The sequence below is a fragment of the Lycium barbarum genome, chromosome 2, assembly GCF_019175385.1.
Source record: "Lycium barbarum isolate Lr01 chromosome 2, ASM1917538v2, whole genome shotgun sequence".
Classification (NCBI taxonomy): domain Eukaryota; kingdom Viridiplantae; phylum Streptophyta; class Magnoliopsida; order Solanales; family Solanaceae; genus Lycium; species Lycium barbarum.
In genome coordinates, this window is record NC_083338.1 from 142,914,620 (window position 1) to 142,930,802 (window position 16,183).

General features: G+C 34.1%; 2 protein-coding genes across 4 annotated transcripts; one reads left to right on the forward strand and one right to left on the reverse strand.

Moving 5' to 3' along the window:
* The first annotated feature begins 5,752 nt into the window (after window positions 1-5,752).
* On the forward strand, window positions 5,753-9,074 carry LOC132627726 (G-type lectin S-receptor-like serine/threonine-protein kinase At4g27290). Of its 3 annotated transcripts, XM_060343282.1 has the most exons (7): window positions 5,753-7,166; window positions 7,297-7,340; window positions 7,458-7,538; window positions 7,670-7,880; window positions 8,008-8,245; window positions 8,332-8,482; window positions 8,566-9,074. In XM_060343282.1, the coding sequence occupies exons 1-7, from the start codon at window positions 5,876-5,878 to the stop codon at window positions 8,866-8,868; spliced, it is 2,319 nt and encodes a 772-aa protein (XP_060199265.1). In that variant the 5' UTR covers window positions 5,753-5,875; the 3' UTR covers window positions 8,869-9,074. The 3 variants fall into 3 exon arrangements, with proteins under 3 accessions (XP_060199265.1, XP_060199264.1, XP_060199263.1); XM_060343281.1 differs by having other exon boundaries at window positions 7,309-7,538; XM_060343280.1 differs by having other exon boundaries at window positions 5,754-7,166; window positions 7,297-7,538.
* A 5,418-nt stretch (window positions 9,075-14,492) lies between these two features.
* LOC132629065 (uncharacterized) lies at window positions 14,493-15,391 on the reverse strand. The gene is made up of 2 exons (XM_060344805.1): window positions 15,376-15,391; window positions 14,493-15,121 (listed from the first exon to the last, which is right to left on the reverse strand). The coding sequence occupies exons 1-2, from the start codon at window positions 15,389-15,391 to the stop codon at window positions 14,493-14,495; spliced, it is 645 nt and encodes a 214-aa protein (XP_060200788.1).
* Between the last annotated feature and the right edge of the window lie 792 nt (window positions 15,392-16,183).

Consider the following 16,183-nt stretch of genomic DNA (forward strand, 5'->3'; position numbering starts at 1 on the left):
ACAAAATCTATGTTAGTATTGGAAATTTCGCGCATTGCAACTCCAGTTTTTAGTAAAGTATATATCCAGAAAATGGTGCAAAGTTGTTATCTGAATTTAAGCAACTCTTTACCTTAACTTGAATTGTTTTTGCATTTGTTAGACCTACAACTAAAATTTAATTTATTTCTTAGAAGGATATCAGACTCTAATACGCAAACAGAATCCTCGTTAGCATTCACAATTGTCCATGTTAGCAGACACTGTGGAAAAATAAAAAAGAGAAATAAGGACCATATCCTTCTTGCCTGGCCAACCAGCCATGAGAATGTCATTGCGGAGTAATAATAAGTAAACCGAAAATCGCATTACGAACTTAAGCGTATTAACGTATTAAAATTTCATTATTTAACCACAGAACCATCAAATTTACAGTGCCCGCTCATCAACAGGAAAAAAAAAAAAACTCCAAAAAGGGAGAAGGAAAAAGGTCTTACAACGCGGCTTGTTATCTGCACAGTGTTACTGTCATCCACGCATGGAATTCCAGTTAACCTTGAGGGTTGAGACTTAAAGTTTAACTTTTTGAATCCCCTTTTCTTTGGCTTTTTGAAGTGTTATTTACTTGGAAAGCAAAATTGTTACTTTCTCGGTTTCTAAATAAAATGACACTTGCTTTTCATTTTATTTATGTTTTAAAATTTCAAGAAGAAATTGATCTTATTCTTTCAAAATTTACCTTTATTTACCTAATTAAGAATCATTAAGTAGTTTTTTTTTAGAAATGAGATAAAATTTGATTAGGGGTAAGTTAGCAAAAACATTCCTAATTTTCTAGAAGTCCCATGGTCTAGGGATAGTTTTGACCTTTTACCCTTTTTAATCACTTTTTTCGGTGAACGGTGCTTCAACAAAGGAAGTTTTAGGAATAGGATACAAGAGTAGAGCTATCAAAACAGGTCAGCTTAGCCCTAACCTTCTTTGTAATTTTCCATATTAAGCTACTTTTATTTTATTTTGATTTATTAATTATATAAGAAAATGAAAAATGATTTGGAATAAAAAAGGGAAATTAGATTTAGGTTTGATTAAAAGGGAATGGGTCGAGTTTGGAATGAGTTTTAATTTAATTTGGAATGGGTTAATTTAGTGACGTGGACCTTTAATTAGACACCACATGTAAAATCTGGTATTTTAAAACTTGTCATTTGAGTTGTTAACGGTACGTGGCATGAATGAGTTATTTTGGTCACGGCAATGGTATAAATAGACCCAACTATTAACGAGGCATGAATGAGCCATTTCGGATAGTTCAATGGCAAATTTGAGTTTTTTTCCTTAAAAATAATATCATTCAAGTATACGTACATATATTAAATAGTAGACTCATCAAACTTAAAATTCTAGAACCACCTCTAGATATAGTAAGGTGTCACTAAACGAAATGACTCTACTACATGACTTGCTGTTAGGTTCCATCGCGTGTCAATAAATGAATATTATACAAGAGAGTTGTGGGTAGGGTGGGATTCTCGAGGATATTATGATTTGTGGTGGCTCTATTTTCTTATCTCATATTCCGATATATCAATGCTTTTGACCTATGCTCTTTCGAATCTTATGACATATTTACACAGCAAATGGTGCTATCTATGAAGACATAATCCCGACTTTATTTGAATTGGCTTCAATATCATCCGGTTAACAGTTTATGTGTGTTGTCATTGTTTAGGTAGAACAAATTGGATTTTGAATTTTAATATTCCCTATGTGGATTCTCCCACATCGGTTGTGGATGAGTTACTATATCTCCTTATATGGACTTAAGGAATCCTCTCCTCATGAGCTAGCTTTAACTCAACCTCAAAATTCATTCTTTACATGGTATCAGAGTCAAGATAATCCCAATTAATTGTTTACCCGATATTGGCCCCCAATCTTATATTGTCCACGGGGCAATTCGCAGGAATGCCCTTATTTCACGGTGGTCTTTAATTTTTTGCCATCATTATTGAAAATCTTTAATTTTGCCCTTCGCCTAAAACTCCTAGGTTCCAGATTCGAATCCCCGCTCAATCAAAAAAATTTCTTAAAAAAAAATCGCAAAGCAGAGTTTTGCCTTCAGGCATAAGGTAAATTCTACCTTAAGGCAGTATTTTTTTTTTACTCAGTTAAAATTTTGCAAACTGCTGCCTTAAGGCCTAATTTTTCTACGAAATTCTGCTTTGTGAATTTGATTTTTTTACTAAGCCAGGTTCGAATCCAGAACCTCGGGGTATTTTAGGCGAAGGTCAAAAATTAAAGACTAGTAATTTAAGGGACAAAAATTAAAGACCAGAGCCTTTGAAGGATAATCCGTGCAAAAAAATGTTGTCACGCTTCAGATGTCTAGTCCTAAGCGTGCGGCGGCGTGTTGGGAGAGTTAAGCCCAAGATTCACTCTTTACCGTTGTGAATGTCATAACTTTGACTACGTTATGTAAAAATAGTTTTGGCACTTTCTTTGAAAAATAGCCATCATCCCAAGTGGAAGGTGCTATAGTACGGCTCTCTATACCAGTTTGATGAATATTCCAAATATGAATTTAAAGAGTGCGGTTGGACATGCGGTCCTCCATATTTATATCACTTCAACTTGATGGACGTACACTGTCCTTTTGCTGTTTACTGTCACATGGATGTAATACTACATTAACTTTAATTTGCCCAACTTGCATGGCAATTTCCTCTCTTTTTTCAGAGGTATACTGCTAAGTTAGCGGACCAGAAAAGGACTTTTAAACCACTGACAAGTAGTTTTCCACAGCTAGCTATCCAAAATCTTGGCCAAGTTGAATGTCTTAGATATTACACTACCAAAACATAGTACTTCCTCCAATTCAATTTATGTGAATTCATTTGACTGGCCACAGAGTTTAAAAAAGAAGAGAAGACTTTTAAACTTGTGGCGTTAAATGAGTCGAATATATTTTATGTGGCTATAAATTATTGCATGAAGGTAAATTATTTTCAAATATAGAAAACATTCTTTTTGGCACGCACTAATAAGGAAATAGGCTTACATAAATTGAACAGAGTGAGTAAGTTTTTTCTGTGAGATTTATTGGAGTCAACCCAGCATAACTCATTAACTTGGTACGTATGGGAGCTAGGACGATGTTGGTGAGGCAGCTCTGCAGTGGGTTGCTACTGAAATATACTTATTTCTCAAGTACCCAGTAGCCTCAACAATGTAGGTAGCAGCACTTCACAACGAAAAGAAAAAGAAACACAGAGCACATAAACAAACACTCGACGAAGGGCTGAACCTGAGTATCAACTTGTTGCAAGTTGTCGTATGACAAACTTTGTGAGGGATTTCTTAGAGTCCGGAGCCAAAATGACATATTTTTACCGCAATTAGATCAAAATAGGCTATCTTTTTTTTTTTTATACCCAAATGGGTATTTCGTTGATCATTCAACGAAATACCCCAGTTACTGTTCATAGCAGCAACTCCGTTTTTTTTTTTGCTATTTCGTGGATTGTTCCACGAAATAGCTTTTTTTTTTTTTTTTTTTTTTTGCATTTCGTGGAACAATCCACGAAATAGTTTCTTTTTTTTTTTTTTTTAATTTCGTGAAAAAAATGATTTTTTTTTTACATATCATGACACAATCCACGAAATAGATGTTTTTTTTTTATTTTATTTCGTGAATAAAAAAAGAAATAGGAAATTTTAATTTTTTTTTTTATTTTTGCATTTCGTGTATTAAAAAACGAAATAGGATAAATTTTTTTCTAATTTCGTTCGTATAAAAAGGAAATTGGAAAATATATATATATATATATATATATATATATATATATATATATATATTATTTCGTGTATTAATGAAGGAAATTGATTTGTTTTTTTATTTGTTTTGCATTTCGTAATCTAATGAACGAAATAGGTTTTTTTTTTTTTGTATTTAGTGAATAAAAAAACGAAATAGGAAATTATATACATACATATATATATATATATATATATATATATATATATATATATATATATATATATATATATATATATATATATATATTTCATTCATGTACCAATGAAATATTTCGTGGATTGTTCCACGAAATGCAAAAAAAAAAAAAAAACAGTTTTATTTATATTAACGAAACTGTTTTATTTTTTAATTTAAAACTGTTTTTTTTTATTTTTTATTTTGCATTTCGTGGAACAATCCACGAAATATAAAAAAAAAAAAACAGTTTTTTTATATATTTTTGAAATTGATCTTATATATATATATATTCCAAATTGATTAAAATCCATTTTTTAATTTTTTTAAAATATATTTTTCAAAAAACTTAGTGTTTAACTGTAAGGTTATTTTAGTCAACTTTATATATCGAGAAAATTAGTCAGCTTTATTTTCAAAAATTGAAACCGCAAAAGTGAAATTGACATTCACAGATACATTATCCCTGGATTTTTACGTTGAAATCTATTGCGTATCATCATCTTATAAGTAAATAAAACTGAAAATGTCATGCCAATTTGGGGAAAAATTGAAATTGAATGTGATAAAAGGCATTTTTTTAAAAATCGGCTCGGCCATTGTGTGCATAGATCTCGGAAAAATATCCAAAATCAAAAAAAAAATCGCGTAAATCGGACGTCCGAGCGCAAAGTTATGACCATCTAAAGTTTGACGACTTTACAACTAGTTTTTCTCCCTATATTTTTTAGAATTATATTTATATTTAAAATAAAATTATGTCTTGACTTTACAACTATTTTTTTTTTCGTTTATTAAAAAACGAAATAAGATTTTTTTTTATTTCGTGAATATATAAATGTTTTTATAAATGAAACACAAAAATATATATATATTCATCCTATTTCATTGGTACATGAATGAAATATATATATATATATATATTCCTATTTTTTATTTTCCTATTTCGTTTTTTAATACACGAAATGCAAAATATATATATATATATATATATATATATATATATATATATATATATATATATATGTATATAATTTCCTATTTCGTTTTTTTATTCACTAAATACAAAAAAAAAAAAACCTATTTCGTTCATTAGATTACGAAATGCAAAAAAAATAAAAAAACAAATCAATTTCCTTAATTAATACACGAAATAATATATATATATATTCCAATTTCCTTTTTATACGAACGAAATTAGAAAAAAAATTATCCTATTTCGTTTTTTAATACACGAAATGCAAAAACAAAAAAAAAATTATAATTTCCTATTTCTTTTTTTATTCACGAAATAAAATAAAAAAACATCTATTTCGTGGATTGTGTCATGATATGTAAAAAAAAAATCATTTTTTTCACGAAATTAAAAAAAAAAAAAAAAGAAGCTATTTCGTGGATTGTTCCACGAAATGCAAAAAAAAATTAAAAAAAAAGCTATTTCGTGGAACAATCCACGAAATAGCAAAAAAAAAAAAAAAAAAAAAAAAAAAATAGAGTTGCTGCTATGAACAGTAACTGGGGTATTTTGTTGAATGATCAACGAAATACCCATTTGGGTATAAAAAAAAAAAGGCAGCCTATTTTGGTCTAATTGCTGTAAAAATATGTCATTTTGGCTCGGGACTCGAATTTCTTAGGTCTTGGTGGGCTGGCCCATAGCCATCTGTCTTATTTTACTTTTCAAATGTTCGAAATAAACTTAAGGAAGAGGCAATAAAAGCCTTCAATCCACATATGCGATAACGACTAGTAGAAATAATAGTAGTGCAGCTGCCATGTCCAAAAGGTTGTGAAAGTAATTTGCACAATTAAAGACTCTGAAGCAGCACCATAAGTCTAAATATTATAGGCTATATATAGGCGACCAAATTAAAAGGCTTAGGCATCATCAAGGCATCAATAATGGAATCTTGTTTCTTCCTACTTCTTCTATTGTGTTTCTGTTCTTCCATACACAAGATCTTTACAACTACAACAGACTCCATCAATACAAATCAATTCATCACAGATGGTGAAACTATTGTTTCATCCGGTGGAACCTTTGAGCTGGGATTTTTCAGCCCCAGCGGTTCCTCAAATCAATATATTGGGATATGGTACAAAAAAATTCTTCCCTATGTGCAAACAGTTGTATGGGTTGCCAACAGAGAAAACCCACTCACAAATACATCTTCTGCTGTTTTGAAGGTCAGCAAGCCAGGAACACTTGCTCTATTCAATGACAAGAATGAGACAATATGGTCCACTAACCCCTCAATGTCAGTCCAAAATCCAGCTGCAGTTCTTTTAGATTCTGGTAATCTTGTTATAAAAGATGCAAATGATGGCAACCCAGAAAATTTCCTTTGGCAGAGCTTCAATTTTCCAACTGATACGCAATTGCCGGGTATGAAGCTTGGCAAAAATTTAAAAACTGGTCATGAGGCATACCTTTCAGCTTGGAAGAACGTTGATGATCCAACTCCAGGGGAAATTACTCTCCACATTGATCCTACTGGATATCCACAGGCCCTCATCAGACGTGGCACAAAGGTATCAGGTCGAGCAGGATCATGGAATGGTTTACGGTGGAGTGGAGAACCCACACCACCAGTACAAGTACAAAACAGAACATATGCATTGCAATTTGTTTTCAATAAGGAGGAGGTTTCCTATAGTTTTTCTCTCATTAACAGCTCGTTGTTATCAAGGCTAGTCCTGAATAAAGATGGTTATGCACAACGGTCGACGTGGATGGATCAAACCAAGAGTTGGCAAAAGCTCAACATTCCTCTGGATACGTGTGATACATATAGCTTATGTGGTGCCTATGGGAGCTGTATCATGGATAGTTTCCCTGTTTGTGGATGTTTGGAAAAGTTTGTACCTAAATATCCACAACAATGGGAAAAGGGAGATTGGTCAGAAGGGTGTGTTCGGAGGAAACCATACCATTGCAACAAGGAACATGTATTTCTAAAATATTCTGGAATTAAGTTGCCGGATACTAAGCACTCCCAGTACGATAAAACCATGACACTGGAAGGGTGTAGGCAAATATGCTCAAGGAACTGCTCTTGCACAGCTTATTCGAGCCTAAATATAAGCAATGGAGATAGAGGTTGCTTGTTTTGGTCCGGAGAGTTGATTGATATCAAAAAGCTCTTTGGAAGAGGACAAGACATTTATATCAAGATGGATTCTTCAGAGCTAGGTAAGAACTTATCTTAAAGAAATTTCTAATGATGTCTTTTTAAACTTAGTTTTTGAACATATGGAGTCCATATAATGCAAAAACAGTGGCCTATCTCTATTTGAAGTGGTTGATTAAAAGATGGTTGTAGTATCTGAGGCAGGTTCAAACAGAAAGAAGACAGAGATACTCGCGGTGAGTTTCCTGTTGTTGACGGGAATGATTCTGCTAGGACTGATTTTGATTTTGTACATATGGAAAAAGAAGAAGAAACTAAAACTCAAAGAAGAATTTGAACTGCCACAATTCCAGTTGTCGACAATAACAAGAGCCACAAATAACTTTTCGGTCAACAACAAAATTGGAGAGGGTGGATTTGGACCAGTTTATAAGGTATAAACTACAAATTTGTTGGGATATTAACCTGTTTATGCTCAAGATTAGTGTGTTAGAGATGATTTTCATTCCGCAATTCACATCTTTGTAAAATCTATGTTTCCCTAATATACCTTTGCCATTTCTAGGGAGTGCTGGAACAGAGACAAGAAATTGCCGTGAAGAGGCTCTCAAGGACATCCATGCAAGGACTTGATGAATTAAAGAATGAAGTTATCTACATTGCCAAGCTTCAGCATCGGAATCTTGTGAGACTTCTAGGTTGCTGCATTCAAGGGGAAGAAAAGATGTTGATCTATGAATACATGCCTAACAAAAGCCTGGATTCATACATATTTGGTTTGGATTTCTAACCTACTACACAATCTAAAATGAGCAATACTTTGGTTTATTAGTCATAACATGAATTTAGACCAAGGCAAACCATGTTTTCAAAAAAATTCTAACAAGAAAACTTTTTTTGTAGATCAAACAAAGAAAAAGTTACTTGATTGGCCACAGCATTTCCACATCATCAACGGAATTGCTCGTGGCTTATTGTATCTCCATCAAGACTCTCGACTGCGGATTATCCATAGAGACCTTAAAGCAAGCAATGTTTTGCTAGATATAGAAATGAATCCAAAGATATCAGACTTTGGTATGGCCAGAAGTGTTGCAGGAAATGAGATGGGAGCAAAAACATGCAATGTGGTTGGGACACAGTAAGAATCTCTAATATCATACAAAGTACTCTTCTCATATGAAATCCCACTTCTTGAATTCTTACCATGTTGTTTTTTCGGAAAAGTGGCTACATGTCCCCAGAATATGTTGTAGACGGGATCTTCTCGGTAAAATCAGATGTGTTTAGCTTCGGCGTATTGGTGTTAGAGATTGTGAGTGGCAAGAGAAATAGAGGATTTGTGCATCAAGATCACAACCTTAACCTTCTCGGTCATGTAAGCACAGTATAATATGTACTCATTTTTTTTTGTACAACAGTTTGAATTTGTCATGATCCATATGATCTAAACTCAAACAGGCATGGAAGCTTTACAAAGACGATAGGTCCTTGGAACTAATTGACAAGCACGTAGCTGACTCTTGCAATATTTCTCAAGTTTTAAGGTCAATCCAAGTGGGTTTATTATGCGTGCAACGACATCCAGATGATAGACCAAGCATGTTTTCTGTGGTTCAGATGTTGGCTAATGAGAATCTACTGCCAAAAGCAAAAGAACCAGGATTTTTCACAGAACGAAATGTATTTGATGAAGCAAACTCAGTATCTCATACAGGAAGTTCAAAAATTGAATTCACAATCACATTGTTAGATCCTCGGTAGGTGTGACAGAATAACTATTTTGTCTTGCGTGCACATGAACAGGAAAGATATTTTAGAACTTTGGTTGTTGAGAAATACAGTAGTACTTAAAATAAACATCAAGTTGAACTTTTCTACTTGAAGATGTTATCTACTGATGGATGAAATCTTCTTCTATTTCTATTGTTCACTGAATAGAAATATTAGATATGTTTTATATCACAAAACTTCTAAAGATGTTAATTTGTTTTCCAGAAATATAACCACATCACAAAATCTATGTTAGTATTGGAAATTTCGCGCATTGCAACTCCAGTTTTTAGTAAAGTATATATCCAGAAAATGGTGCAAAGTTGTTATCTAATACGCGAACAGAATCAGACTCTAATTTAATTTATTTCTTAGAAAGATATCAGACTCTAATACGCGAACAGAATCCTCGTTAGCATTCACAATTGTCCATGTTGGCAGACACTGTGGAAAAATAAAAAAGAGAAACAAGGACCATATCCTTCTTCCCTGGCCAACCAGCCATGAAAGTACTCATCTTAATGCATAGAACAGAACGTCATTGCGGAGTAATAGTAAGTAAACTGAAAATCGCATTACCAACTAAGCGTATTAACGTATTAAAATTTCATTATTTGACCACAGAACCATCAAATTTACAGTGCCCGCTCATCAACAGGAAAAAAAACTTCCAAAAAGGAAGGAAAAAAAAAAAGGTCTTACAACGCGGCTTGTTATCTGCACAGTGTTAGCGTCATCCACGCACGGAAGTCCAGTTAACCTTGAGGGTTGAGACTTGAAGTTTAACTTTTTGAAACCCCTTTTCTTTGGCTTTTTGAAGTGTTATTTAGAGCCCGTTTGGAAGTTGCTTATAAGCTGTTTTTAGCTTTTTTGAGTGTTTGGCTGGCCAGCTTAAAGTCATTTTGTGCTTAAAATAAATTTTAAAAAATAATGGGGCCCATTTGACTTAGATTATCTAAAGCAGCTTATAAGCTGGAAACAGCTTATAAGCCAAAAAAAATAAGTTAGACTATCCCAATTTATTTATTTTAGCTTATAAGTTGCAAACAACTTATAGGCATAAGCCCATCCAAATAGGCTCTAATACTTGGAAAGCAAAATTGTCTCTTTCTCGGTTTCTAAATAAAATGATACTTTAGGCTTTTCATTTTGTTTATGTTGTAGAATTTCAAGAAGAAATTAATCTTATTTCTTCAAAATTTATCCTAATTTACATAATCAAGAATCATTAAGTAGGCTTTTTAGAAAAGAGGTAAAATTTAAATAAGGGTAAGTTCAGTGGCGGAGCCAGGATTTCTGCCGAGTGAGTTCAAAATATAAAAAAGTAAACATACGAAGAAGCCTAAAGGTATTCAACATCTACTATATATACATAAAAAAATAATTTTAACCTTATAAAAACAATGTTTTTTTTCAGCCGAGGGGGTTCGGATGAACACCCTCGGCATAGTGTAGCTTCGCCACTGGGTAAGTTAGCAAAAACACTCCTAATTTTCTAGTTGCATGGTCTAGGAACAGTTTTGACCTTTTACCCTTTTTAATCACTTTTTTTGGCAAACACTTCTTCAACAAAGGAAGTTTTAGAAAGGGAAAAGGTGCAAATATATCCCTCAACTTTAAATTTAGAGCAGATATACTCCGTTATAAAAGTGGTGTAAATATACTCCTGCCGTTACAAAATGATGCAAATATACCCTTTTTGCTGACGAAATTTCTTTTAAAAATCATTTAATTTATTTTTTAATTAAAAAAAAATACTACGTGAGTTTAAAAAAGTCTATCCAATTTTTGAGTACACATATTTTGCTAAAACCACATGATAATTTTTTTCTGGTGGATCAAGTCTGGTTCGTTTAAAAAAATGGGTAGACATTTTTTTTACAACCACAGAGATATTTTTTTAAATGAACTAGACTAACCCACCAAAAACAATTACCATGTAACGTTAGAAAAATATGTCTATTAAAAAAAAATGGGTAGACTTTTTTTAAAGCCACATGACTTTTTTTTTTTTAATTAAAAAATAAGCTAAATAGTTTTTAAAAAAAATCCCATTAGTGAAAAGCGTATATTTGCACTGTTTGTGTAAGGGCAGTGGTATATTTGCACCATTTTGTAACGGAAAGAATATATATACACCACTTTTTAAACGAAAGTATATCCGCTCTAAAACACAAAATTGATAGACATATTTGCACCTTTGCCTTTTAGAAATAAGATACAAGAGGCATTTACTATTTTTTTTTTCTTTCAAATTCATCCTTACTACTTCAATTAGTGCGGTACTAAATAAAAGAGATTAGAGTAGACGATTGCAAATTACTACTATATAGAAATGTCAAAACCCATCATCTCCACCCATATTATCAAAAAAAAAAAAAAAAAAAAGGACCCCATATTAAAAAAACAAATAATGTCAAAAAAAAAAAAAATGCACCCCATATTAAAAAATCAAACAATATTCGTGTAATTTCCAAAGTATTCCATTAAATCAATAATGATGAATTCATTGCCACATGCGTATCAACCCATTAGTGGGAGCAAATGAAATTATTATACAGCAAAAAACATGGACCCCATATTATTGCTTTTCTTCAAAACGTTAAGTAGCCAAACCATACAAAATTTTTTTATATTAGCCTGAGATCTAATCTAGATATTGAACTGTTGTATTTGCTATTCAGCCATGTCATTTATTTGTTATGCTTACTAAAATAAATATACTTAAAATATTTATATTTTAAAATAAGATCGAATTTAATTACTTTTTCATTTTTATTCTTATTCTAATAACTATGAAAAGAGATTAATGTTGTAAAAGAAAAAATAATATCAAATGGAGATCAAATAATGAATAAGGTAAATTAGTCAAATTATAATTCTAATTGGCATTTCCTTAAAAACCCATGCAAAAGACAACATGACAAGTAAAATGAGCTAAACCGAGAATATTTACCAAAAATTAAAAAATAGTAGTTCTTCGTTTAAATAGAAAATCAAATTTCTACTTGGTTTCGTTTTAAACATGTAAAATTAATTTAACAATTTGAATTAGAATTATCCAAATCAAAATTTGATAAAAAATAATCAGCATTTTACACCTTTAAATTTTTTTTTGGTTGAAAATGGAAATTTTATTCAACCAAGTGGAGCTTTGTACATCCGCTAGTTCATATAAACTCTAGAACTAGACCTCAAGACTCTGATAAAAGCATTTCTAGTCTAAGGCTTGCATACATCAACTACCTCTAGACTGGATAACTATTTAACTTATCTAATACTTGCTTCCATTTTGCTTGCTGATTGCCTTTAACATGAAGCTAGACAACTATTTCCTTCAATCTATCTCTACTGGGCCTTTGAGTAGTTTGAAATCTCCTGGCATTTCTTTCCAACCAGACATGATAGATAGTTACATTGAATAGGAATCTGAGAATTTCAGCTTTAGGTCGTGCACTCTTCACTCTTTGGCTCAACCATGCTATCTCTGTACACCAGCTAGTAGAATGCCTAGTAATACCCAACCATCTAAGCAGTGCACTCCATATGTTGCTGAAGTATCTACAGTCGAAGAAAAGATGGGCTAGTGTTTCCTCTGTGCCTGAGTCGCATAGTACATAATCTTTGGCTACTTGAATACCCCATTTGGCGAGTCTGTCTACAATGGCTAGCCTGTGTTGAATGGCTAGCCAAGTGATGAATTGTTGTCTAGGAATTATTCCATTTCCCATAATGATGCTTTTCCATTGTACCTTTGGGCATTGGGGAAGAAATGATTGGTACGCCAATTTGATGCTTAACTTACCGTTTTGATAGAATTTAGTTAACTCTGTAAGTATGTCATCCGTGTCAAACCAGTCTCTTGCATCAATTATCTTCCTCACAATCCAACTTGCCTGTTTAGGCCGCAACATTGCATCAATACTTTGAGCTTTGATGTAAAATGAATGAATCCATTGCACCCACAAAGTCTCTTTCCTAGCAGCAATTGCCCACAGCAGTTTACAGATCACTGCTTTGTTCCATTGATACACATCGATTATATTTAATCCTCCAGCAGACCTTGGCAGGCACAATCTTTCCCAAGTGACAAGTGCTTTCCTTGATAGCTCAGCAGCTCCAGTCCACAGAAATGTTCTACAGACACTTGTAACTAGTTCAGTAATTTTTTTAGACAGTAGGAAAACTTGGGCCCAGTAGGTTTGCATTTCAAAGAGGACACTCTTGATGAGTTGTAGTCGACTACTATAAGAGAGCATTTTTATGGTCCAACACTTAATCCTGGCTATCATTTTTTCCACTAAAGGCATACACTGTTGAATGCTGAGTTTCTTGGAAGATAGAGGAACTCCTAAGTATCGAAATGGTATCTCCCCTATTACAAACTCTATGTCATTAATGATCTGATCTTCGAACATGCGGGACACCCCTGCTAAGTAGATGGAGCTTTTTTCCAAGTTAGTGTGCAAGCCTGACACTTAAGAGAAATGTGTGAAGGCCTGTAGCATCAACTGTATGGACCCATGGTCAGCCCTACAGCATAAGATTAGATCATCAGTAAAACAAATGTGTGCTACTTGCATTCTTTCACATCTGGGGTGGTAATTAAAGTTGGGATTGTGTCTGAGCTGTTTAAGAGATCTGTTGAGGTACTCCATGGCCAAGACAAACAAGTACGGTGACATAGGGTCGCCTTGTCTCAATCCTTTCTTGGCTTGGAACTGAGGAGTAAGACCACCATTTAGTATTAGGGAGTACTGGACTGTTGTGACACACTCCATTATGAGTGAGACAATCTTGATAGGAAAGCCAAATTCATGAAGGACCATTTGCAAAAAGCTCCATTCCACAGAATCATAGGCTTTCCGGATGTCTATCTTGATTAAGCACCGGGGTGATACATTCTTATGGGAGTTACTTTTGACAATTTCATGAGCAACTACCACATAATCAAGTATACTCCTACCCTTAATAAACACAGACTGAGAAGGTCCTACTATGCTATCAACTACTAGTTTGAGTCTGGCAGTCAACACCTTTGCAATGAGCTTATATATTGTGGTACAACATGCTATTGGTCGGAACTCTTTGACATAAGTGGGATTTGCAACTTCAGGGACCAGTGTGACTGTTGTTGTGTTGATACTCTTAAGTAATTTCCCAGTGGTGAAGAACTCAAGTATAGCGGCTGTTATGTCCTCACCAATCACCTCCCAATAATATTGAAAAAATTCTGCTAGGAATCCATCTATTCTCGATGACTTATCCGATGGCAGGCCCTTGAGTGCACTGGTTACTTCTTCCTTTGTAAACTCTTTATTCATATCTCTTTGTTGTTCATCAGTCAAGCAGGGGCCATCTCTAGCTATGGTAATATCGATACTTGGTAATTCAACTGCTTTGGTGCCTAACAGATTTGTAAAGAAATTAGTGAATTCCATTTGTACTGCTGAGCTATCTGTTAAAATAGTTCCTTGTGTGTTACAAATAGAGGAGACCCTGTTCCTAGCTTACCTTACTTTCAAGTAGGCATGGAAATACTTAGTATTGGAATCCCCATAGGTAATCCAACTAACTCTAGACTTCTGTCGAATTACCCTTTCCGGTAGTTGTGATCACTTTTGTAGTTGAGTGAAAGCTTGTATTTCAATCTCAATAAGTTGAGGGTTAAAGAGGTCCATGTTCAGTTGCATTTGTGCGTTGGTCAGGAGTTCCTGCAGTTCCTCAACCTTCCTATCAATGCTATTCATCTCCCGGTTCATTTGCGCAGCCCCTTTCTCGATAAGTTTCAACTTCTTCCAGACTTTATACATAGTATGTCCATTTATGCTCTTCTCCCAAGTAGTATGAACTAACTCCTGAAAGGGTTGCTGTTGTATAAGTGTATTGTAGAGCCTGAATGGTCTGGGAAGATTATATCGATCCACCTCAGTCCTGACAAGTATAGGAGAGTGATCAGAACTCTCTGGGACAAGGTAGTGTGCTGTCAAACTACTATATTTTAGAAACCATAGATCATTCCCAAAAATCCAATCAATAAGGCTATAGACTCTTGATTCTGCATCCTTCTTATTACTCCATGAATACTGGTAACCTCTTCTAGTTAGTTGTCCCAATCCTATGTCCTTGATGCAATTTTGGAAATCAGTTGTTTCATGAATGTGAACTGGTTGCCCATTTATCCTATCCTGCACTAATAGGACATTGTTGAAGTCCCCCAATACCACCCAAGGTTCATTAACCCCTGCTTGTATGTGTGAGGACCCACAGCTGGGCGCTAACCATACTGTGAACCCTTGGGTACAGCTGGGCGCTAACCATACTGACCCCATGAACATGATCTGCATGACATGACATACTCAGGTATTGCAGCAATGAAATCACAACAATTCGCTACGCGCTGCAGCACTTCGAACCCGTGACCTCAGGCCTTTTGTTCTCCCGAAGGAAACGACTTTCACCAGTTGGTTAGCGCTATGGCTATGGCTTAATTCTAACAATCAGTGGAAGTCATGACAATGATAGGAAATCTGCCTAGTTGCGAGAACAGATGAAAATAATGACAATCACTCAAATACCTTTTTCCTCAAATCTGAACCACCAAAATCACTTCTTCCTTTGTCACCTTCTGCATCCATGGGAAGCATGCTGAATGATGCTGTTGTTCCACAAAGGCCACATCTCATGGAATTTGATCCAATATGTAGTTCCCTAGGTGTCACTTTTAGCATCTTGCACATCTTCCCGGCATCAGTCTGCAGTCATGCAACATTTGGCACATTAACAACCAGAAGAAAGAAATAAAAAGCACAGGGGAGAATAATGTCAAACCACAGTACAAGCAGAAGTCTTCATCAAGATCAAGATAGTTACTTTTGTTTAGCTGACATAACTATGCTTTATGAGGAAAACCTAGCAGAAGATAGAGGGACTTTGGGGCGTGCTATTACTTGAATCGTAGTGCTTTTTTAACTAGGGCCATGGAAAGTCATAGGAGCTGGCATTACAATAAAAAAAAAAAAAAAAAAAAAAAAAACTTGATCCTAACAATAATGGCGGAAACCATAGTATTCAAGAGGAAAATATAGATCATATTCCTGAGGCTTCAGGCACCTTATGTGTACTATGAAGAAAACTACCTCTACATTTCTAAGGAGAATTACTAGTTTCCAATGTGGAAAATAAATTGCCAGCATATAAAACCAACCAACTCCGTTTTGCAGTAAAAATTTTCCGTATCATGCAGTTCCAAAACAATTTACTTTTTGAGCTTTTACATCTCATGGATGCTACAAGAGAAAAAGAA

Coding starts and splice junctions, on each gene's coding strand:
- LOC132627726 (XM_060343280.1), top strand. CDS start 5,876: ATGGAATCTTGTTTCTTCCTACTTCTTCTATTGTGTTTCTGTTCTTCC. Junction 7,881..8,007: donor CCTGGATTCATACATATTTG/GTTTGGATTTCT, acceptor CTTTTTTTGTAG/ATCAAACAAAGAAAAAGTTA. Junction 8,483..8,565: donor ACCTTAACCTTCTCGGTCAT/GTAAGCACAGTA, acceptor AAACTCAAACAG/GCATGGAAGCTTTACAAAGA.